Raw genomic sequence first — 25,042 nt, forward strand, 5'->3', positions numbered from 1 at the left:
CTTCACATAAACCCAATGTGCTGATTAGGCCTTGAGAACCTATGTCTATACAGTCAGCCTGAGAGGGAGGGAGAGAAGGAAATGGGTGATGATGATCAGCATAATAAAATGTAAAATACTGAATTATGAAGTGAAAGTATTTCTCTTGAGGGACAGGGCCCACTACACTGCACTTTGTAAATCAATAGCCAGATCATAAAAGAAACCAGTTTTGTTTTGTTTTTATCCCAGCTGTGTTTCCCCCCTCCAGTTATGAAGTGACACACCCAGTAAATGAGGACTTACTAGCCCGCATGCTAGTCTGCTGTGCCACACTTACCTCACATTGCCCCTCAGATAAGAAACATCAGCAGACAGTAAGGAAAGTAAGACAGATAAAAGGACATGTTTTCAAGACCAAAGAAACCCCCAAATCCCCCAAACAGGTGGCCCAAGTGTGTACCTCTGGTTCTGGTCGTCCCACCAGCACGCAGTCCAGCCGAACCCTGGCCCCTTCAGGCACCTCCTTGGTGGGGGACAGCAGCTGGGTGAACATGGGCCGCTGGGCTGGGGCCCGCTCCACGTCCGTTGACATCTGGGACATGTCTTCCCTGCAATCACACAACACATCACCTGTCAAACTCTCTGCGCTGCATTGTCATCAACATAAATACGGCAGTGATCTGTCTTGTCCTAGCATTCTGTCACATTACACTTTTCCCTCTTTTGTTTTATAACTAACTATAATTTTGTCTTTACCATGGAAAATATGTCAGTCATGACTGCATGAAAGTCTCTGGTCAATGTTTGTTAAAAATGGTGAAAATCTAATTCAACATTAAGATGGAATGCAGCAATTCAACCCCTCACGTAATTCTGTACATTCATGCTACAGAATCAACACAATATACTTTATGATAATAGGCTGTGAACATCACACGCACACATGGACACACACAAGTCCCTTGGGACAATAAGATACAGCACACCTGGCAAAGCAGACTTACACAGCGCTGGAGTAGAAGGATTCGATGGTCAATTTGCAGGACGAGTGGTTCTCTCCTGCCAAGTTCTTGATCATCACAGTGTAGGTGTCGGAGTCCTCTGAAAAGGCCTCACGAATGTCCAGGGAGGAGAAGTTGGCTTCTATCGTGATCTGTAACATCCGATGCAGTGGTATCAATGTTGATTTTCACTTTCTCTCATGTTCAATGTAAAATTTTCATGTTGGTTTCAGTGATATGGGCCATCCAGCAGTGTTACTGGGTCAGTTTCTATTATGATCCATAACCATGAACATAAGCTATTATACTGGCTTCTGCTAGTGTGTAATCAACATCACAATGCATTTAGTGCATGCACCTATGATATAATTGATGGCAGGATGGTGAATGTGACCCACAAGAAACAGATCACACAGAGGGCTTGGAATAATTTCTGGTATCTTGATATAAAGACTGGGTAGGAATGAGGAAGTGTGTATGTGAGGATAGGGGACGTGGGTGATAGTGAAGTGTCAAGAGTGACGGAGTGTATGAAATACACTGATCTGAGTTCCATTCCAAAGACACTGAGCACAAAAACATGGTTTGGAAAGTGACGACAGTTCATGTTGGCCCTTTTGCACCTTACTCATCCCACCCATGTTTTTTTCAAAGAAAATCCCATAGTTCCAACCTTTTTTTTCATGACAAAACTCTGGAAACAAGCTGTCCAGGGAAACGCAACAGAAGATTTCATAATAGACTAATTATACAGACAAAGCACTGGCCGCATGTTTCACTCCTATATCCACCAAAGAAACTCCCTGAAGACAGCCACTTACCTTGTACATGTTGCTGGGCAGGATGCGGTTGCTTCCCCTGAACCAGGCCACCTCAGGAGCTGGGGAGCCGGTGAAGCGAACTTCCAGGTGAACACTTTTTCCCTCCGGGGCAGATATGTCATGAAGGGGTTGCTTGAACACTGGGGGCCTCACCGCTGTCACACAAACCACAGACACTTGATCAACACCACTGCCTTCACATCATGTTCACTTCTTTTTCCTTTTTTTTCTTCTTTTTTTCCCTCTCACATCATCCTTGGTGGAGTCAGTCTCTGCCATGTCACGCAGAGGTATTTACCTTTTTCATCAGGACTCACACTTAACTTCAAAATCACTGTGTTAATCCTTCACTCTTTTCTGTCCAAATAATTCACATTATACCGGTTACCAAACATCCAAATGGAGATCCCCTCTTTCAACCAGTCATCATTAGGTAAAGAATGTTCACACAGGTTTAAAAACTGTTTCTGATCACAACTGATCATGCTAATTTCAAAGCTCCCACCAGGGATGGCAGGCTTAATCCTGTCACACCATGAGTTAGAGAAGAAAATAAATGTCCAAATTCAACCATGCTGACTGGTAAAATTCAGATGGCACTGATTTAATAGATCATTTCTCACCATGCTGACTGAAATGATTAATTTCTATAATGCTGGTTAAAGAGATCATGCCTATTTAAAAGATCATTCTTTAACATGCTGATTCAAAAGATCATTTCTGATCAAGTCAACTGAAAAGATTAGGTTTTAATGCTGCTTTAAAAATCCTGAAAATCATGCTGCTTTTGTCTGATCATGCTGATTTAAAAACCTTGTCTGGTCATGCTGATTGAAACACCCTGTCTGATCATGCTGATTTAAACACTCTCTAATTCTGCAGACATAAAACATCCTGTCTGGTCACGCTGACGAAAAACAACATGACTGAGATAAAAGGTTATACAGGCAATGACAACAGAAGCAATAACAATGATGATAATAATGCTGACAATGAAGTCTCATCATGCTGACTCAGCAAGCAGTGTCCTGTCATACAGACAGAATTATTTATGCAGACCTCTAAGTCAGTGTCTGATCAATCATGCAGTGTTTGAACGCACTCTCTACTAAGACACTGTCTCATCAAAAATTGTTTTCATTTTTCAAAAAGATAACTAAACAATGAAGACTGCCATTTATGATGATGACACACTGATACTGGTGGAAACGGAAAGAACTGATCATGCACACTGTGCAGTGTGTGAGCTTGTTGATTCAGCAGATGCTCAGGCATAGGCAGTTCAATGAGAGACGGATCATGCCAACAAAATGATCAGTGCTGGTTCATGCTGCTGACAGGTGGGGCAGAGGTCATTCGGCACATGCAGGGAGGCGACATCATGCCCAGCCAGTGTGGCATGACTTACGTATCACAGAAATCCTGGCAGAGGAGGACGCCTCCCCGCCAGGGTTGAGCGCTCGACAGGTGTATCTTGCCGTGTGGTTGGGGCCTGCCTGGCGCACCTTGAGGCAGCAGGAGCCATTGATCTTGGTGATGATGTACTCCGGGGAGTTGTCGATGTTCAGGTCATCCTTAAACCAGGACACAGTTGGGGAGGGGATGCCCACCACATGGCACTCCAGGGCCAAGGGAGCACCCTCTGCCACCTCCACTGACTTGATGTTCTTGGTGAACTCTGGTGGCACGATCTGCTGGTGCGTCTCTGTTACAGCACGCACAGGGACGCTCAAGGCCAGGGCCACTCAGTCGTACTGATCACAGTGGCTTAACTATGTCTGAGTGTGTGGGTGTGGGTGTGTGTGCGTGTGAGGGTGTGTGTGTATGTGTGTGAGGGTATGTGTGTGTGAATGTGTGTGAATGTGTATGGATTGTGTGAGATGGGTATGTGTATGGATTGTGTGAGATGGGTTTGAGGGTAGCTGCACAAATGCATACAGGTGCCTTATGTATTTATGGGTTTTATGTAGTGTGTGTGTGTGTGTGCATGTGTGTGTGCATGCGCATGTGCATGTGCATGTGCATGTAAATGTGTATGTACTGTGTGTGTTGGGTTTAAGTACAGCTGCTCAAAAGTATACACATGCCTTATCTATTTGTAGGAATTATGTAATGTGTGTGTATGTGTATGCACATGCATGCGTGTGTGTTTGTGTGTGTGTGTGTGTGTGTATGCACATGCATGTGTTGTATGCACATATGCAAACAGACAATGATGTGTGCACCTTTGTGCAGGTCTACATATCAACCTGCAAGGTCAAACATGCTTAACCTCTGACCTTTGACAGTGAGGTAGGCAGAGGACTCGGCCATGCCGGCAAGGTTGGTGACGCGACACGTGTAGCGCGCTGTGTCCTCAGAGAAGGTCTCCTCAATGGTGAGGGAGGCCAGGCCATGCTCATAGCGCGTCTCGTAGTCGGGGCTGGTCAGTGGAAGGTTGTCCTTGAACCAGCGCACCTCTGGCACTGTGTCGCTCTCCACGCGGCACTCAAAGGTGAACCTGGACACCCCGCACCCTCATTGTAACAGTTTCTCTCTTATATGGGGTTGAAGAACATTCAGTAGCTCACACATACAATCCAAATTCTCTTATGTGAGGTAACTTCACAATATTCAGTCACCCACAGAAATAATCCAGTCCCTCTCTTATGTGGGATAACTTCACAATATCCTGTCACTCACATACAATCCAGCTTCTATTTTGTTTGGGACAACCTCACAATATTCAGTCAATCAAACATACCATCAGTCTTTCTTTTATGTGGGATTATTTCACAATATTCAGTCACTCACACACACAATCCAGTCAGTCTCTTATGTGGGTGAACTTCACAATATTCAGTCACTCACACATACAATCCAGTTTCTCTCTCATGTGGGATAATCTCTCTTATGTGGGATAACTTCACCAAATTCAGTCACCCACACATTCAACCCAGCCTCTTTTATGTGGGGTAACTTTGCAATATTCAGTTGCTCACACATAAAATCCAGTTTCTCTCTTATGTGGGGGTAACTTCACAATATTCAGTCGCTCACACACACAATGCAGCTTCTATTTCATTTGGGATAACCTCACAATATTCAGTCACTCAAACAAACAATCCAGCCTCTCCTTTATTTCAGATAATTTCACAATTTCAGTCACTCACACAAACAATCCAGCCTTTCTTTTATTTGGGATAATTTCACAATATTCAGTCACTCATGCATACGTTATAGCTAATGAAAGATGGTATATTTAGAGTTTTTTCTAAAATACTGACACAACCAATGAGTGCTAAACCTTCAAATTATTTGGAAGTGTCTTGATTTTGATTTTTTTTTTCTATAGTAAGTTCATTTGCTCTTATGATGATTCAAGCTGAAGATGAAGGGACATATCCAAAATAAACACTGAAATATTTAGGAGTACATTTTCAACAATAATTAAAGTACTCTGTCTCAATTTACAACCTGTCACCCCCAAAGCAAAAACTAAGGCAAATCCCTTAATATGGTCAACATCCATGCCCAATCCCTCTGCATGACATCTTGAGAGCTGGAACTCATTAGGGAGGTGGGTGGGCATTGTTTTGGGTCAGCCAGTGGACTGGGGTGTGGGAGGGTCAACAATTAGACAGAAAATCAGACTGGGTTTTGTTTGGGTCAGCCAGTGGACAGAAAAAATGAGACACTCACTTGACTCCCCTCCATGACCTCAGCGTTCTTGAGGTGCTGGGTGATGCGTGGGGGTTTGGGGGCCATGGGGGCAGCAGCGGCAGCGGCTGTATCCCTCTGCATCATCTCCTCCACAGGCTGGGCCGGCTTGCCCTCCAGGTTGTCCTTCAGCAAGGTGAGCTCATTGTCTGCCTGCTCAAAGGACTGCATGATGTCCTGGTACTGGATGACCAGGGGCCTCACCTTGCTGCCTCCTTGGTCACCTGCCAACACACCTGCATGGTCATCGTGTGCTGGTCCAAGCACATCTGGCAGATACTTTCATACTCACCATACAACACACAGAATTCGCAATATGCTGAATTCATGAAGTTGAAAGAATTCATAACATAGTATTTTCACCGTACAGCTGACAGAATTGAAGACACACTCTACACTAACCATTCAGCTGACAGAATTCAGGACACACACTACACTCACCACTCACCATACAGCTGACAGAATTCAGGACACACACAACACTCACCATACAGCTGACAGAATTCAGGACACACACTACACTCACCATACAGCTGACAGAATTCAGGACACACACTACACTCACCATACAGCTGACAGAATTGAAGACACACTCTACACTAACCATTCAGCTGACAGAATTCAGGACACACACTACACTCACCACTCACCATACAGCTGACAGAATTCAGGACACACACTACAATCACCATACAGCTGACAGAATCCAGGAAACACAACACTCACCATACAGCTGACAGAATTCAGGACACACACTACACTCACCATACAGCTGACAGAATCCAGGAAACACAACACTCACCATACAGCTGACAGAATTCAGGACACACACTACAATCACCATACAGCTGACAGAATCCAGGACACACACTACAATCACCATACAGCTGACAGAATTCAGGACACACACTACAATCACCATACAGGTGACAGAATCCAGGACACACAACACTCACCATACAGCTGACAGAATTCAGGACACACAACACTCACCATACAGCTGACAGAATTCAGGACACACACTACAATCACCATACAGCTGACAGAATCCAGGACACACAACACTCACCATACAGCTGACAGAATTCAGGACACACAACACTCACCATACAGCTGACAGAATTCAGGACACACAACACTCACCATACAGCTGACAGAATTCAGGACACACACAACACTCACCATACAGCTGGACAGCAAGTTCGGAGACTTTCTGGAGACGCTGCTCCTGGTGTGGCTTTCCCTCCTCAACGTAGCGTTCCAGACTGCGGATGAGGTCTGCAGCCTCCTGAGGCTTGCGGCACTCAGGGGCGCGTCGTCCTATGTTGATCAGTAACTGGCTGCCTTCACGCATCCACATCTCACACTGCACATACATGTTGATCCACTCAGCACATGTCACGCACAGGTATGCATCAACTGATTCACGAAAATCTTGTTAATTTCCTGCAGCTAACTTCTCTCCTGACAGGGACACCTCCCCCTACCTTTCACCTCCATGCTCTTAATGGCAATTTCTGTTTGTCATACATGGCAAACCTCAGTATGCGTAGATTATTTACAATCTGGTTTCGCCTTTTTATGCCTCATGATGAGTGGTGCATGTAAAAACACAATATTCAGGACTCACGGCTCAGAACTGGATTATTGTCTATACCAAAGCACAAAAGTTCACCGTTCGACTTATGCAAACATTAGAACAAAATGTAAATAAACTAAAACTGAGTGAGTTAGAAGTGAGGAAAGTATGTACATTAATATGTAAATCACACACACACACATAGACACACAACAGACACCAATCTCATACATAATCTACACACAAAACACATACAATACATAAAACACATCACATTCTACACACACATCACAAACCACTACCATACAGCATGAAACACAACCAACACCTTTTACAAATGTACATTTCTATGAGACACAAATCATTTTAAGACTCAGCACTCTCCATGTTCCTGCATCTCTTCTTCAACAAACAGTGTAACAAAGTACACCTTTAATTGACATGTTACTCAAAACCTGCACACTGACACAAGTGTACCCCCCTCACCCTCCACAAAAAAAACAACAAACCCAACCATGGTAAAACCAAGCACAGACAGTGTGAACTGACCTCCTCAATCAGTGTGAAGTAGAGGATGGAATTGTCCAGCTGTGAGCGGTAGTCACGCACGCTGGTGTGGAATGTACTCCATTTGTTTTTCAGTACGTCAATCTCACGGCGTATGTTGGCCGAGTCGTAGTGCTCATCCTGAACCATCAACTCTGCCGTGCTGATGAAGTCTTTGATCTTCTTCTCGATCAGCTGAAGCCCAGAACAACAGCAAAATTCATTATTCCTTCACTAAAATGATGAAGTCTTTGATATTCTTATCAATCAGCTATGGACCACATAAGACTAACAATACTTGGTTGTTGTTTTGTGTTGTTTTTCAACTGTTCAGTTCAACATAGTCCACAAGAGCTGTGTGAAGTGCCCAAGTGTTGTCAATCCTATCATTCATTCATTGCCTGTTCATTTGTGTAAATAGTCAGAGCAGACATCCTTTTCACACATACGACCAGCACACACTGAAACTGACCTCAACGGTCTTTTCAAACTGGTTGAAAGCCTGAGCTGTCATTTTGGCTGCTGGCAGGGAGTTGCCGTAGCTACCTCGCCTGGCCTGCAGGTGAGAGTGCAACTCATCGATCTCAGAGTGGATCTGCAGACAAAAAGAGAAAACGGTTAACATCAGGAAACATCAGGTGTCACACCACTTAGACAGGGATGGTGTTCTTTCTGTTCATATTAGGACAAATCAGGTGTTACAGTGTTCAGACAATGAAGGTATACTTTCTGTTCAAGTCAGAAAACATCAAGTGTTACATTGTTTAGACAGTGAATGTGTACTTTCTGTTCAGATCAGGTAACATCAGGTGTCACATCGTTTACACCAGGCACTAGCAGACTCTGAGCTTTGGTGTGGTGCTATGGAAAGAAGGGATGGGTTCTAACCACTTGTTATCCATTACATTCTAACCTTTGGTGATGACAATGTTGCATTCTCGTTTAAGTATCTGAACTGTTGCTACACAACTGTCAGCAATCAAAATCAAACTAACCTATTCATGATTTCGAGATCAGAATTACTTGTCAGAGATCATAATTTGTATGCCCAAAATGAAAGTTAAGCTTGTCAATATACCCATTGAGATCACAGGTGAAGTGTTTATATGTCTGAGATCATAGGTGAGCTATCTATATGTTTGAGATCACAGGTGAACTGTTTACATGTCTAAGATCACAGGTGAACCATTTACAAACATGAGATGAAAGGTGAACTATTTACATGTCTGATATTATAGGGGAACTGTTTACAGGTCTGAGATCATAGCAGAACTGTTTACCTGTCTGAGATCATAGTTGAACTGGCAGATTTGCAGATTCTGCCGGAGGCGCCTTTCCTGTTCATCCCAGGTGGATTCCCACCGGCGCCGGTAATCTGACACCAAGTCCAGCACCTGCTGGACATCTTCCCTTGCTGCTGCTTCCGCATCCTGTCACACACGTCATGTCACGTCAGTGTCACTGTGTTGTACTGACCATCGTAGCATGTCCTGCCTCACGCCATGTCACATCAGTATCACTGTGTTGTACTGATCATCATAACATGTCCTGTCATCCACGTCATGTCACGTCAGTGTCAATGTGTTGTACTGTCTTTCATAACATGTCCTGCCACATGTCATGTCATGTCATGTCAGTGTCATGGTGTCTTACTGACCCTCATGTCACTAAGTATTATCATTGCATCCAAGTCATACTATCTTGTCACACTGACATCCACTTCCTGTTACTCGTGACAGATTCATGTCAATAGATGATGACATTACATGAACAGCTGTGTCATCATTGATCAGTAAGTCATGTCATCCAATGATGTCACATCAGCACCTCCCTTCACTTAGTCAAATCAACCCTTCATGCTGACTTTCATAATCAAATGAGCAATTTCAGATTTAGTTTTCATTCAATTTACAGCATCGCAACCACTCTAGCAATTCACTGGATCAGATCATTTAATGGGCTAACAGCATTTCGGCTCAGGCCAAATATCCTATAAACTGATTATATCATATCACATCAAATATCACATCAGCTCTGATCATAAATAATGTCATATCAAGTGATTTCAAATTTGTTTGATGAAGTCAACACTTCAAGCAGCATCAGATTTTAATGCTGTTTTTTTTCAGAAAGAAATGAATATTTATCTCCCTTTACACTACTGTAATTTCAATTCAACCTTCCCAGACAAGGGATAATACAGTGAGATATAGACATTACACAGGCTCCACATGATGCTTGAGAAAAACAGATGTATCAAAAGATAAACAGATGTATCAAAAGATTTATTTTTAAAAATCAACAACATAAAATACACCACAAACTAGACACAATGGCATACACAGCAGACAAGACATCAAATGACAAGACTCCACGTAACACACTGCAAAATGAAAATGACACACAGGTAACACATAACACACTACAGAATGACAACGACACAGACACCAACATGACACACTACCACATGATACTGCCACATGAACTCAATGACCACTTTTCTGGCATTTGACCCTCACCTGCTGTCGGACGCGGGTAACAATGTTTTCACCTTCTTCATTGGTGAAATTAATAAGCTGCGAAATCTCTGTCTTCTTTCGCTTGTGTTGCTCTAACATAGATTCCGCTTGCTGGAGGTCAGTGGGCAGCTGAGACTGCAGGTACTCGCGTTCTGTGCGTTCGATCAGTTCGTCCAGCTGCACAGCACAGACATCAAGTTCAGTCAGGACTCTGGGTCCAGTGGAAAACATGGGCATCAGTGGAACATGACGCTTGGCACAAGTATGTGCCATGACTGGGGAAAGAGGGTCAGAGAGGCAGTGGCTGGTTACAGAACGTGCTGTTATGGCATGGTGGGGCTTTTGTTTGTTTCTGCATCAATTAGACTAGCACCAAGACAACCAGTTATAGCTCCAGTGGAGTGTGTGGTGTGGGGATCTAGCTTATACATGACTAAGACAACTGACTTTCCTCAACGCATGGCATCATCCAACAGAACACTAACAGAATGATTAAGTTTATTACCTTCATTTAAAAATTTAAAAAAACACAGAGAATAGATGTAAATCTTGATCACTATCCCAACAGAGGGGCAACCACAGCTAAAATGTGCTAAAAGGGGAACCACATATAAGAAACTAATTCAACAGCTGATCCCATAAACACTGCTGTGAGTGCACACAATACATAGTGCCTGATTGACCTGTTTGTGTACACAGTATACACTACTCTACAGAACAGTTCCAGACAGGTCAGACAATACACAACATACTGTACCTGATTGACATTTTTGAAGAATTCGATGGTCATTTTGATCAGAAGCTGATACTCATTCATGCGTCCTTGGAATCGTTGATGGACACGTAAGAGTTCATTGACAATCTGTTCTTTCTGGCCACGGGTGTCTCCCTTCAGGGACAACATCTCCGCTGTCTTCAGTCGATCTTCAATTTCCTCTTGAGCTTTCTGTAAGACAGTATCAGAGATTCTCAGACTTAAAACCTACATTTTTCACAACACATAGACTGTTAACCATAATAATTAATGAATCAACCATCACACAAACCAGTCAACCATTACAACAAAAACCAATCAACCATCACAATAAAACACAATCAACCATCACAATGACCCAATCAACCATCACAACTAACCAGTCAACCATCACTATGAACCAGTCAACCATCACTACAAATCAATAAATCATAATGACAGACCAGTCAACCATCACAATGACCCAATCAACCATCACAACGAACCAGTCAACCATCACAACGAACCAGTCAAACATCTCAACGAACCAGTCAACCATCTCAACGAACCAGTCAAACATCACATTGAACAAGTCAACTGTAAAACAAATCAATCAAACTTCACAACACACAAGTCATCATCATTATGTACCAATCAAACATCATAACAAACCAGTCAAACATCACAATGAAACTGTCAACCATAAAAGCAAACCAGTCAACCATTACTATGAATCAGTCAACCATTACAATTTACAAATCAACCATCACAATGAACCAGTCAGCCAATATTATTAACCAATCAACCATCACAACAAATCAGTCAACCATCACTATGAACCAATCAACCATCACTATTAACTAACCAGCCATCACAATGAACCAGTCAACCATCACAATAAACCAGTCAACCATCACTATTAACTAACCAGCCATCACAATGAACCAGTCAACCATCACAATAAACCAGTCAACCATAACAACATTGTCAATCATCACAACAGACCAGTCAACCATCACAATGAAACAAACAACCATCACAATGAATAAGCTGGATATACCAACAGTAACAACTGTCTGTAGAAAAAAAAACACCTAACCACAAAAAACATGGCACTAGCAGCTATCATCATAGTGACAAATTACTCACAGAACACTTTCCAAAGGCAATCACAGTTCCATTGACAGTGAACCAGTTACAAGACACATTCCTATAGAAAATATTTCCAAACTCTGAATCAAAAGTTGAACTTAATTAAACATTTTGATGGTTTCACATATACAAATAAGTTCAACTTTTGATTCTGATTCAGGAGATTTCTTGTATATGTACCCAGAATCAAATAACCTTTACCAACAAAAACCAGTCACAGAACACACTGCACTAGCAACAATTGTCCCTGTGACCAGCTAATCATGGAACACACTGCAAAAGCTGTCCTACAGCACACAAACAACAAACCGTTAACTCAAACAGCCAGAGAATCCTTGAGCACACCACCAATGTGTCCAGGCAGAAGCAGAACGGCAAATCATTGTGTCAAGGCAAACATGGCCATCAGCACTGAATATAATCCTCCTAAAGCAAGGCAGGTATTCCAAGCCACCCGCTGGCCACTCCAAGTGATCCAGAGACCAAGACACCAAACTTATGATGATCCTTCCACATCCAATAAGATTAGCATGACAAGAAAACTTCAGAACTCCATCCTCAGTCTCATACCAAAGATATGTCTTCAGAACATCAAGGTTGTCTATGTTTAGTATTCAAGCTTACGTGCTCACACTGGCAAGAGCATTACAGGCACCACCACGAATCACCCACAGGGAGACAGAACCCTTAAGATGCCACACTGACATAACTTTGAGTTAAGAACCAGCCACAAAGACAGCTTGTATAGCATACTAATAGCTTGTCATGACAGAAGTAACACTGTGAGGAATTCACAGAGCAAAAGACAGCGGAGATTTATGGCACATCAACAAGCAATGACTAGAACAACAAACACCAATATAAGCTGCCATAACAACCAGAACAATAAACAGCCGCACTGATAAGGAAGCAAAGGCAGTGAAGACCATACTCATACACAGACAAAAAAGAAATGGGGGTGTCACCAAAAAAAAAAAGGATATGAGACAGAAAAAGTAAGATAAAAAAAAAAAAAAAAAAAAAATGAGAAGGCTTACAATATGCTCATGCACTCTCACACATTAACACCAACACACATGACCACACACACACACACACACAACTTATATGACAATGTCCATGCCAGAGCCAGGCCAGCTGCTTAGGACAGTGACAGAAGAAGAAATGAGATGTGACAGAACATCACCAGCACAACTAGCACCTGCAGTGACACAGCAAGCCGGACTCCTGTTCCTCTGGGGTCTGTGTGCACCACTCTGCACCACCACCCACACACCAGGACACAGCCGGCATCAGCACGACAACATACACAGTGGTAGGGAGCAGGGGAGGGGACTAGGCTAGCAATGTCGCTGAGAAACATGAGCACACCCCACAACAGACAACATGGAGGAGCTAGAAGGGCTGACTACCTTGGCCAAGGGAGCAAACTCTGTCAGCTTGTTCCGCAGCTCTTCAGCCTTTTCCAGGGAGTTTCCAAGGTGTCCAGAAATGTAGGGCAGGAAAAACTCCCGCTCAATCTTCATGACATGGTCAATGGTCTAGAGGAGACAGGGACGAGACAGAAAACAATGGCATCAAACATCAAACACACACACCTATCAGAGCTTATGACCGCACTACCACCACATTTTGTTGCTACAGTATGTGCACACCTTTACACTTTCATTTTTTCAAAGAGGCTGGGGATGGCAGAAGACATAGGCAACAGATGTTTAGGAATGGTTCTATTTTTTTTTTTCCTCTTTTCTGTAACTGTTTATCTTTCAAAGAACTACTTTGCTAAACTCAAAGGAAGAAAGTCAAAGAGAGAAGAAAAACTCTTTACCCAAACATGGACAGAGAGAAAAAAAATGTTAAAAGAATTTCACATTATTTTTCTTAATCCCATGCCAGTTTCTAAACACATGAGTGTAGCTTTGTGTGGTAGTAGCGCCATCATTTGCCCTGAACTGTACAGTCATATTCAAAGTACCTTATACTCGGGGAGAAAGCCATCTAAGCGAGCCTGCAACTGCTGGCTCGAGACTCGCCCTGACCCCAGCTCCCCGCCAATGAGGGGGAAAAACTCAAGTTCTAGTTTCATCACTCTGTCAATGGTCTGAAAACATACAACATGTGCCTGCATTTTGCAAGAAAAAAACACAACATTTGCCTGTACTACGAGGGAAATCATTCCTGTGCTGTCCTTGGTCTGAAAAAAGAACGTAGCTGTACTATGCTGAAAAAACACACACATGTACCTGGACTGTACTGGAAAAGAAACAACACAGCATGTACCTGGACTATGCTGGAAAAACACAAAATGTATCTGGATTAAGACTGCTGAATTGAGACATATGTCTGGACTTCCAAAGCATCACTGGTCAAAAATAATCTTGATGCATCAATATCTCTGGCTTTTTTCATTAGTCTTCATTTCTGACATTAAAGTGCTTCAACCTGTCAAACATCTTTACACAAAAAAAAGTCTATCATGTGCTAACTACTGTTCTGTATTGTAATAGAGATCTTGAATACAAACAGGAACTGAAAGAAATCTACAACAGTAGCATCCAAAATACGTTAAACCCTGATGAACCAGAGAGATATCATCCAAGAAATACAAGGACACAAAACAAGAGCCACTAAAACCTGGAGACTGTGCAAAAGGTGTGGGAGGAGAGGAAGCATGGGCAAGGTGCCTTACCCTCCTGGCATCCTGTATGAACTGGTGCCACTGGGACTTGAACTGTTTGCTGGTCAGCACATGCTGCTGCCACGCTTCCCACTGCTGGCTCAGCTGACTCATGCGCTGACCCACTGACTCCAGGGACGACTCCACTGTGTTGATGGCTGTGCGAACTTCCAGCGTGGAGTCGTCAGAGATCTGAACACAGCAAACCCCTTCATGCTGAACCACTTTGCAACATAGCAAAAATCAGATCTAACCACCAAGATTTGAAATGTCATTTTCTTCTCCTAGATCTGGACCCACTCACCCCTGTGTTTTATGTCTGAACTCAGCAGCAACAGCACAGCTTTTGTTATAAGTGATGTACATCTGTGATACATGACCAGAATACTTATGCAGCTGACAGATATCAATCACAATCTTGCACAGTTGAATCAAAGATCTGAACTGTGTGCTCAATCTAACATTGTAACACAACACAGGCTTCATTAAGAGTTATACAATGCAATGCTACAGATCTGAGCTGTGCTACAACTCCAAAGAATGAAGAACAGTGAGTGCTGCAGATGCAAACTGTATCTGAATGTCTGCATTCAGCTCATAGAAAGCTAACCATAGATAATGTTACCCTAACCTCAAGTGAAGTTCATAAAAAATTAACATATGTGAAATGATGTACTGACATGAGATGAGTTTCACTTAAAGATTATAAAATCAGCAACAGCACTCTACAATAGTCTGAGCTGTTCATGTGCTCAACATATGCTTCAGCTGTCATTGACAGATGTGAATGATACTTTACTGTAGAGTGTTTATCCAATTATTTTTAGTAATGGATTTGTAAAGCAATTAGAGCTTGCTTCTGCTTGTATTATAGCACTATATAAGAATGAATTATTATCATTATTATCATCATACTGACCGTGGAGGAGTTCTGCAGGAAAAGTTTTCCTTTGGCAGTGAACTCGGCGAAAAGTTGCTCTGTCTGAGAGTACATTGACTGCACCTGCTGCAGAGCGGTGTCTGTAAGGTCCTGAAGGTCCTCAGTCTCAGAGCGCACGATGTGCTGCAATCCGTCCAGGCTACTGGACAGCTGGAACACACCATCAACAGTAGTTGTAGCGTACCATCCATGATTATCATCACCATCATGAACACTGCAGTCTATGACTGCTGTCAACATTATCATAGCATTCATCATTGTCATTATCATCATCCTTGTTATCAATGTCCATGAAACTTGAGGGATATTGAACAGCACACTCTGGCACACCAATCTCTGTCAGCCACACACCCTGAAACACCTGCCTCTGTCAACCTCAACATCCCATATTCACATGTGTCACAACACATACACCCTATAACACTGCTCTCTCACCCACCCCTACCCAAGTGGTGCTGGAAAATGACATAACATAGCTCCTTACCTGCCCACCTTTCATCACACACAGTTTACTTCACACAACAACACAAAACAGGATCAGTCCAAAAAAAAGCTGACAGTGACACTTCTTACAATTCACCTGTCCTGCATGACAAGAAGTTTATTTCATTAAGAGTTATAAAATGCAATGCTACAAATCTTAACTGTGCTACCACTCTAAAGAAAAAAGAACAGTAATTCTGCATTCAGTTTATTCCACATCACTATATTCAGCCAGTTTTGTGATATCTGTTCTACTCCAGACTCACATGCCTTTCCAGACATGACATTTTATACCAACATGACAAAAAAATCTCAAACCAAAGGACAACAAACCTGTTGCTTGAGTTTCAGGAAAGAGACGTATATCAGTGCGAGCTGAATGCGGTTCTCCACCACACGCTGTAAGCGAGAGTATTGCTTATGCAGCGCGTCGGCCCTCTCCGCAGCCTGCTTGGCTTCCTGGTCCCCTGACTTGACCAGGTCCATGGCAGCTGCCGAGAGCGCTTCCAGATCCGCATTCTTGTCCTGCACATGGCGCATTCTCATTATACAATCTTCCAGATCAGCATTCTTGTCCTGCACACTATGCATTCTCATTATACAATCTTCCAGATCCGCATTCTTGTCCTGCACACAACGCATTCTCATTATACAATCTTCCAGATCTGCATTTTTGTCCTGCACACAGCGCATTCTCATTATACAACCTTCCAGATCAGCATTTTTGTCCTGCACACGGCGCATTCTCATTATACAACCTTCCAGATCAGCATTCTTGTCCTGCACACTATGCATTCTGATTATACAATCTTCCAGATCCACATTCTTGTCCTGCACATGGCGCATTCTCATTATACAATCTTCCAGATCCACATTCTTGTCCTGCACATGGCGCATTCTCATTATACAATCTTCCAAATCCACATTCTTGTCCTGCACATGGCGCATTCTCATTATACAATCTTCCAGATCAGCATTGTCCTGCACATGGCGCATTCTCATTATACAATCTTCCAGATCCGCATTCTTGTCCTGCACATGGCGCATTCTTATTATACAATCTTCCAGATCAGCATTCTTGTCCTGCACACGGCGCATTCTCATTATACAATCTTCCAGATCTGCATTTTTGTCCTGCACACGGCGCATTCTCATTATACAATCTTCCAGATCCGCATTCTTGTCCTGCACACAGCGCATTCTCATTATACAATCTTCCAGATCCGCATTCTTGTCCTGCACACAGTGCGTTCTCATTGCACACACATCCACATCTGCATTCTTGTCCCGCACACAGTGAAATCTCAATACAATAATAGTTCCACATCTACATTGCATTCTCAATTTCTATACTTCCACACCTGCCTTTTGTTCTGCACACATTGCACTCACAGTATACAAGCTTCCACATCCATATTCCAGTCTTGCACAGTCACACTTATTTGATTTTAACTAGTTACATTGCAGTGTGTCATGCATACCATTCCATCACATCAGAATATACACTTTTTGATCTGTATTCTTATCCTTCTGTGTGATTTACATGTCTGGAATAAAATCCTTTGATACAGTTCTGAGAGATCTAAGTGCAACCCTGTCTTACTACAATGGTGAAAGTCTGTGGCACACACATTATGCATTGCTTTCTGCCTTATTCCATCGTCTTGCCAATTTAACTAAAACCACACTACTACAATTTTCTAATGCACTGTCATATTACTATTCTGTTCCCAAATAAACCAATGGTCTTACCTGCCTAAGCAAGCACTAAGAATTTCCCTGGATCTATGGAGTTTGCATGACAAAAAAACCAAAACATTCTCAGTGCAAAATTAGTGCTGCTAAGATGACTAACATAACCCAGGCTGGGCTGTCTCTTTTCCTCTCACTCTCTCTGTGTCTCAGACACACACACATACCCAATCCACTTACCCTGATATCTTCGTCTAGTTGCTCATGTACTTCGAGAAAGTCCTTGGCACTGGCAAGGCTGGAACCCATACTGGAGTGGCGGGTCAGCATTGAATGGCCGATCTGACTCAGCCATGTGGACAGCTGAAAACACAACACCATCTAATCAATCCTCGACTTGTAACACCAGAGGCCCTGACTGACAAAGCCCTGCTGATGACTGAACAAACATCATCATCAAATCAGTTTTCATTGTACAACATGGATTTGCAGAAACAATTTTCATGTCATCAAACTGTTTTTGTGTGTTCATTCTGCCAGATCAAGCTGAAAGTGAACACAAAAAATACTGGAGGTCTAAATGAGGCAAAACAAGTTTAAATAAGACATCATTTTTGTTGTTGTTATTGTACCTGTCTGCTTGAAAAAATGAAGAAAAACAAAAAGTGTATGTTCTGAATCAAAGACCAGAAAAGGACACATACTTCGAGCCAGTGCTGCTGAACACTCACTGGCTTGTAAAACTTACACAGAAACAATCTGGTACATTTCCTTATCTTTACTTAGGTCCATGCTGATGGGAAGCAGTCAACATTTTTTTTTAAAGATGAACAAAGTGTGAATTAGTTGGATTTTGTATGAGTAGTAAACAAACAACAAATCATAGGGAATTCAAGAATTTAAAAAATATATATACACAATACAAAACAGAAGACATACAAGCAAGAGGCAAAGCCTTAATGGCTCTAGTGGAGATTCCTGCTAAAGAACTGAACTGAAAATGCTGGGGGTGTAAGAAAGGGAGGGTGAAGTACTTATGGAGAGAAAATAAAAAATCAGAGAGACAGAAAGACAGGTGGGTAACTTACGCCGTTGTAGTTTTCCTGGAAGTGGAGGTAGGCCTGACTCCTCTGCCACGCCTCCGCCCTTCTGGCCTTGCACAGTGATTCAAGGTGACCGCAGCGCTTTTGGAGCTCTTCCAACTGTCACACCAACACCAATCAGTCAGGCGTGCATGTCAAGCAGCAGTCAGGTCAGTTGCACAGTTTCAGTTTCTCAAAGAGGCGTCGCTGTGTTCAGACAGATCTATACACGCGACACCACATCTGCTAGGCAGATGCCTGACCAGCAGCAAAACCCAACATGCTCAGTCAGGCCTTGAGTGCATGCATACATGTTTGTGTACCCATCAGAGTATTTTTACAAAATTTTGCAAGAAGACAACATTTGTGTTGCCATGGGGTTTTTTTCCAGTACGCCAAGTACATGCTGCTCATGGGACCAAGAGATGTCATCTTATCTGAATGACTAGACGCTCAATTTAATTTTCCAGACAAACTTGGGAGAAAGGGCAAAACTGGGATTCAAACCTAGACCCTCGAGGACAATGTATTGCATTAAAGCATCTTTACTATTCTGACACCTTTCTCCTGAAAAACTGAAACTGAGTTACACAATAAGCCAACCAGATGTCAAACCACTGGTCAGTCATGCGGTCATTAATTTAAGGTAATAAGTTTTAAAAACCAGCTGTGATATGATTCCAAAGCAAGCAGTGCTATAATCTGCTCTGGAACAAGTGTAGGAATGTACATAGTCCTAAGTGAATATTTAAAAATTTATTCAATGTCCAAATGAATGTAAAAATGCATGCACTGTCAAAATCAATGTAAAAGTGTATACACCCTCTAAATGAAAATAATAATGTACACACTCTCAAAATAAATCTAAAATTGTATACAGTCTGAAACGAGATTATAAACATCTACCACCTTAAAAAAAACATACCCATCAAATAATCTTAGCAAGTCTGTGGATTTAAATAAAACAATACCTAGTCCCCCCTCACATCCCATCTCACTCTCTTCACTACTCTGTCTTTGACAATCATCAAACAAAATCATGACAACCAAGTGAAAAAGCTCTCTGTCTCTCTCACATGCATGCATGCACACACACAAACACACACAAAAATGTACAGATTCATTCTGCACAAAACAACAACAACAGGCCATGTGAACAGAGTATCCACCTCTCCTGCCAAGACAATCACAGACATACAAGATGAAGTCCACAAACTGCTCACCTTGCGTCTAACGCCATCAGCCCCGGAGTCGACGCTACTGACCCTCTCTAGTAGCAATCGTCCCTCGTGAACGGACTGCGTGGACGCATCCACAATGGCGTTAGACAACTGAGAGTGGCGCTCCGCCAGCTCTGCACTGTTCCTTGGCAAGTCCATGCTGTTCAATTGGACTTCTATCTGATCCAGCTGATTTAGAGCCTGCAGGTGAACACACAGAGAAACAGTTGTACTGGGTTGAAGACAGAATGATAAAAATATCACAAAATACTCAGAGCAGGCTGAGGACAGAATGCTTAAAACTGAAAGGATCATTAGGCCAGTATAAAAACATTACCGTTTGTGCTAAACTGAACAAAGATACAGCTATGTCCACAGGACATTACCGTTTGTGCTAAGTTGAAGAAAGATACAGCCATGGTGATGTTCTTTCTCCTGTTGTCCAGTCTGACCATGAAGCTCTCACATTCCTGGTCCACCAGCATGAGGCTCTGACGTATTCCTTCTGCATCAACGCTGGCACGTCGCAGAAGGCCGTCGGCTGTCCGGAGAAGTCTCAACATGTTCTCCTGGATCTCCTGCACATCACATGGAAATGCAGCTCACTCACTTTCTCTTTTTTGCTCAAGCAAATGATAACCTCTATTCATTGGAAGCAATATCATTTAAGTGATTTTCCTTCTGTTTTTTTCACACAACAGATATCCATTATGTCATGGTCATTATTCAAGATTCATAGTAATATACAGTTAATAACAGTCACATTGCTAACACTCTCTCTTGTGCTGTGACCACACACAGTTTTTCTTCTGGTTTTTTGTTGTTGTTGTTTTTTTTACCTATTGTTTGAGATTTACGGAACACAAATGAAAGAACAACAACTTCTTTTTTTTTCCATTCTTCCATTCAAAAACTTACATTTTCATTCCATTCTTCCTCAATAAAAAAGTCATAGATTAAAGATCTCAGCAATGACCTCCACCTATGCCAGTGATGTCATGTTTTGTGTGAGCCCTGCCAAACACAGTGAAAAATAGTACAAAACTGAAAAAGGTCCAGCCAGTTTGTGCCTACCCTGGCCTCAGCTTCGAACTGGTTGTGTTGTTCCTGGATGTACTTGGCGCCAGCGTAGTTTTCGCCAAGGTCTGTGCGCTGCATGTAGCTGTTGCCTACAGTGCGGAACCATTCCAGGATCTGACAAAACAAACACACCCTCAGCACAATGTGTACAATTTGGAAACACACACACACACACACACACACACACACACACACACACACACAATCTGCATGTTTACAGTATGGAAACACACACACACCATAATCAGTATGTGCACTGTATGGAAACACACACATATCATCCAGCGTTTCAAACGTGACACTATACATTACAAAATGGGCAGATTACATTGTCCAGAATTCAACTGATCAGTATCATATTTGTATGTACTGTCCTGTGTCTGATAAACCTTTTGACAACATAGTATTTGATTCTTTTCTCTTCTTTTCCATCAGCATAAAAATGTGGAAATGCATACACACCATCAACGCTATGTGCACAGTACAGAAACACGCACACACACACACACACACACACACACACACACTCACCAACAATACAATATTTACAGTATGAAAAAAAAAACCACATGTACACACCGTCAGCATAATGTTTACAGTATGAACACACACACACACACACATACACACACACACACACACACACATACACACACACACACACACAGATATATACATACATATATATATATATATATATATATATATATATATATATATAAACATATGTTCTGTGCTTGCTATCAATGTAACACTGAGGGAAAATGCCTGTGCAGTAAGCTGTCTGACCTTGTTGACTTCTTGGTCTAACTGGCACAGTTGTAGACATTGTTCTAGTTGGATCTTGCGTTGGGTCCATAGTTCTTCCAGGTGTCTGCGTTTGTCATGTAACAGTTCCAAAAGATGTTCAATTCCGTAACAGGCTGCAGTGGTGGCGTGTCGATTTTGTATGTCCGCATGCATACCCATCTCCTTGATTTGGTTCAGGAGCGATTGCCCCATGTCCATGGTACGTTTGGAGCATTCCAAAATGCCTGCAAACACACACACACACACACACACACACACACACACCACAGTGTGACCTTGTTCACAGTTTCAGTTTCAGTTTCACTTTCTCAAGGAGGCGTCACTGCGTTCGGACAAATCCATACACGCTACACCACATCTGTTGAGCAGATGCCTGACCAGCAGCATAACCCAACGCGCTTAACTGTTCACAAACAGTTTTTAAATCTTGTGTTTTATTTGTCATTTGACAATCTTTTTTTTTATCATTATTACTATTATCATTATCATTATTTCCTTCCTTTTCTCATTCAGGGCACTTAAGCTGCTGCAGCAACTGGGGAAATTTATGTGACTGCAAGTGCCAATCAGATTACTTCCCTTGAAAAGGAAACCAGAAAGGTGGCAAACTGCCAAAAACAAAACAAACAAAAAAGAACACAATCAAGCACACATACAGACTGTCTGTCTTACTGAATCTAATGCAGAACACATACAAAAAATGAGTGGCTGGGGTTGGGGGTCATAAAAAGGAAAGACTGTTTGTCTTGTTGAATGAAATGAAGAACCTATAATGGGAGCACAGACAACAGGTGAGATGGTACTCACTCTGTTTCATGTCGTTGTGCTGCTGTAGAAGACTGCGAGCAGTGTTCACATCGGAAGCCAGGGGCACACGCAGGAAGTTGCCCTGGACTTGCTCCATGTTTGATGATAGCTGTCACCACACACAGTGCACATTATACGTTAACACAGCAAAGTCCTCAACACCTTTTCAAACCCTGATATTCAAGAACACATACATGTTCAGGACAGTGTCATAATCACCACTGAATGATCAGATCTATGAAAAACAAATACAGAAAAAGTGGAGCAAATATCGCGACAATGCAACTCTCCTCAGCAGCAACATTCTGTCCATAATTCTGTCCTGTTCCTATCCTAAGCATCATGAACTGTATCACCCATTTTTATTTGTTTTAATTCTGTGACTGACACTGCTTACTCACTGATTTCCTTCCTAAACATACACCATGGCCTTCAATCATCTGTTGATATACAAATTTTAAACCTCAACAGTTTCAAACATTTACATCACAGATTCTGTTCCTTCACTTGCTATGGCCCTCAGCTTTGTAAATGTCAACCACAGAATATCATATATTCTCCATCCATATACTCTTTCTCACACCCAGTCTGAAAACAAGTCTTCAAAGCATATAAATCAGTTCAGCATCCAATAACTTCATTTTGTATTTTATTTGATCATTTCCTCAGTCTGCTTAATTTCATGAATGTGCATTTGTGGCTGTTTGTATATCACAAACATATTTAATCTTACTCTGTCTTCATAATCATATTATATACTTAAATTCAAACATTTTAATTCATCTTTTGACTTATAATTATATATTTTCATCAATCAATGTATGTGTATAGTGTAAAGACCTAGAGCTGATGGATCAGCACTCTACAAATGACCAATTATCTTTCACCACTGTCATCCACGTTGTCATCATCATCAATGTTATCATTATTGTTATCATAGTAGCAGTAGCAGTATTACTATCATTATATGTCAGAAACTGAAGAAGAGGAAAGCACCAACCTCTTGTGCACTCTGGTGGAATGTGACACTCTGCTCCAGCAGTTTGCTTCGATACTGCAGTTTTTCGTTCAGGTCTCTCCAAGCTTCTGCCAGTGTGTCCGCCATGGCGCCGTGGACATCCGTCTGTGAGCGGTTGCTGTCAGCGTATGTGTCGGCACGACGGAGAAGTTCACTGACTTCTCCTTCTTTGGACTGCAACAGGCAAAGCATCCATGATGTGAATCCATCTGATGTAATCATTCCACAATAAAGCACACAAAATATACAGATAAGGAAACCTTAAAAAGGGTATCTAAAAAAGACTGTTTTACTCTGCATGCTCACTATTTGTATGGCAGGATAAATGGATCCTTACATCCCAATTAGTATTATAAATCTAACGAATCTTCAGCCAGCTTTGCACTAAGTTGCAGGTGTTCAGTGAGTGTGTTTTCACATACACATATAAAGCTGTATGCAGCAAAGCACTATGCCATACAAAGTGTTCTATCCTCAGGACCCAGAAAGGAGAAACGAAGATGGATCAGAGTCATTTACAGAGACCTCATGAGTTATAACATGTTCATGTATGTTCATATACATTGTATTATATCTATAAAGTTCACACATGTTGGGAAGGGAGGGGGCACTAGCCGGTGCCATGAAGCTCCAAGTGTCCAAAAAGATCCATCATCAGACAGGCGCTCTGACAGAAGGAATGGTCAGACAGACAAGGGGATGCCACAGACCTCATTCATCACCACACCACAGCAGGGTGGATAGTGTTCTAGAGCTGACTGCTCTATAAAAAGAGCCACAGGTCTGATAAACTCTTCATTTGACCTATAGTATCACTGCTGCTGTCTTCTTCATCCCCATGGTGACAGCATCCACTGATTACACCAATCAGATTACAGAGACTGCTGATTCCTACCTATCACTTTGCCCTGCTGATAACACCTCACCTTCCCATTAACCATGAGTCATGCTCCTGGGCCATGGCCACAAGTTCTGCGTGATTCTCCAGCAGTTTTCTTCTGGCAATGGCCCAATCACTGCATTTAATGGATAGTTTGGTAACTGTGGCCAATAAAAACAGAATGACCTGATAACAAAGTGCAACTGATAAAAGACATGTAAACTGACTGCTGATACAATATCAGTGTCTCCTTAGCCATTCAGTCACCACTGAAAAGTGGTATGCTGTTGGCTCATAAACCTACACTGTCCAGTCACACAA

General features: G+C 42.2%; 2 protein-coding genes across 2 annotated transcripts in view; both read right to left on the reverse strand.

The window, feature by feature from the left end:
• LOC143286927 (uncharacterized) overlaps nt 1-4,260 on the reverse strand; it is a 242,966-nt gene extending 238,706 nt beyond the window's left edge. Inside the window, exons 1-5 of the mRNA XM_076594924.1 lie at nt 4,084-4,260; nt 3,213-3,509; nt 1,805-1,959; nt 987-1,135; nt 443-590 (exon numbers count right to left, since the gene is read on the reverse strand). Of these exons, the coding sequence (XP_076451039.1) occupies nt 443-590; nt 987-1,135; nt 1,805-1,959; nt 3,213-3,509; nt 4,084-4,117 (783 nt within the window). The 5' untranslated portion in view covers nt 4,118-4,260. The remainder of the gene's footprint in view (nt 1-442; nt 591-986; nt 1,136-1,804; nt 1,960-3,212; nt 3,510-4,083) is intronic.
• Nucleotides 4,261-4,292: 32 nt separating this feature from the next.
• The window catches only part of LOC143287004 (coiled-coil domain-containing protein 141-like), a 76,287-nt gene continuing 55,537 nt past the window's right edge, over nt 4,293-25,042 (reverse strand). Inside the window, exons 19-38 of the mRNA XM_076595046.1 lie at nt 23,824-24,015; nt 22,824-22,932; nt 21,996-22,240; nt 21,201-21,320; nt 20,513-20,704; nt 20,130-20,327; nt 18,913-19,026; nt 18,065-18,187; nt 16,466-16,657; nt 15,629-15,799; nt 14,722-14,901; nt 13,445-13,573; nt 10,905-11,093; nt 10,148-10,324; nt 8,909-9,058; nt 8,101-8,223; nt 7,632-7,823; nt 6,686-6,869; nt 5,486-5,727; nt 4,293-4,304 (exon numbers count right to left, since the gene is read on the reverse strand). Coding sequence (XP_076451161.1) covers nt 4,293-4,304; nt 5,486-5,727; nt 6,686-6,869; nt 7,632-7,823; nt 8,101-8,223; nt 8,909-9,058; nt 10,148-10,324; nt 10,905-11,093; nt 13,445-13,573; nt 14,722-14,901; nt 15,629-15,799; nt 16,466-16,657; nt 18,065-18,187; nt 18,913-19,026; nt 20,130-20,327; nt 20,513-20,704; nt 21,201-21,320; nt 21,996-22,240; nt 22,824-22,932; nt 23,824-24,015 — 3,234 coding nt within the window. The remainder of the gene's footprint in view (nt 4,305-5,485; nt 5,728-6,685; nt 6,870-7,631; nt 7,824-8,100; nt 8,224-8,908; nt 9,059-10,147; nt 10,325-10,904; nt 11,094-13,444; nt 13,574-14,721; nt 14,902-15,628; nt 15,800-16,465; nt 16,658-18,064; nt 18,188-18,912; nt 19,027-20,129; nt 20,328-20,512; nt 20,705-21,200; nt 21,321-21,995; nt 22,241-22,823; nt 22,933-23,823; nt 24,016-25,042) is intronic.

Source organism: Babylonia areolata, chromosome 1 (assembly GCF_041734735.1).
Source record: "Babylonia areolata isolate BAREFJ2019XMU chromosome 1, ASM4173473v1, whole genome shotgun sequence".
Lineage (NCBI taxonomy): Eukaryota > Metazoa > Mollusca > Gastropoda > Neogastropoda > Buccinidae > Babylonia > Babylonia areolata.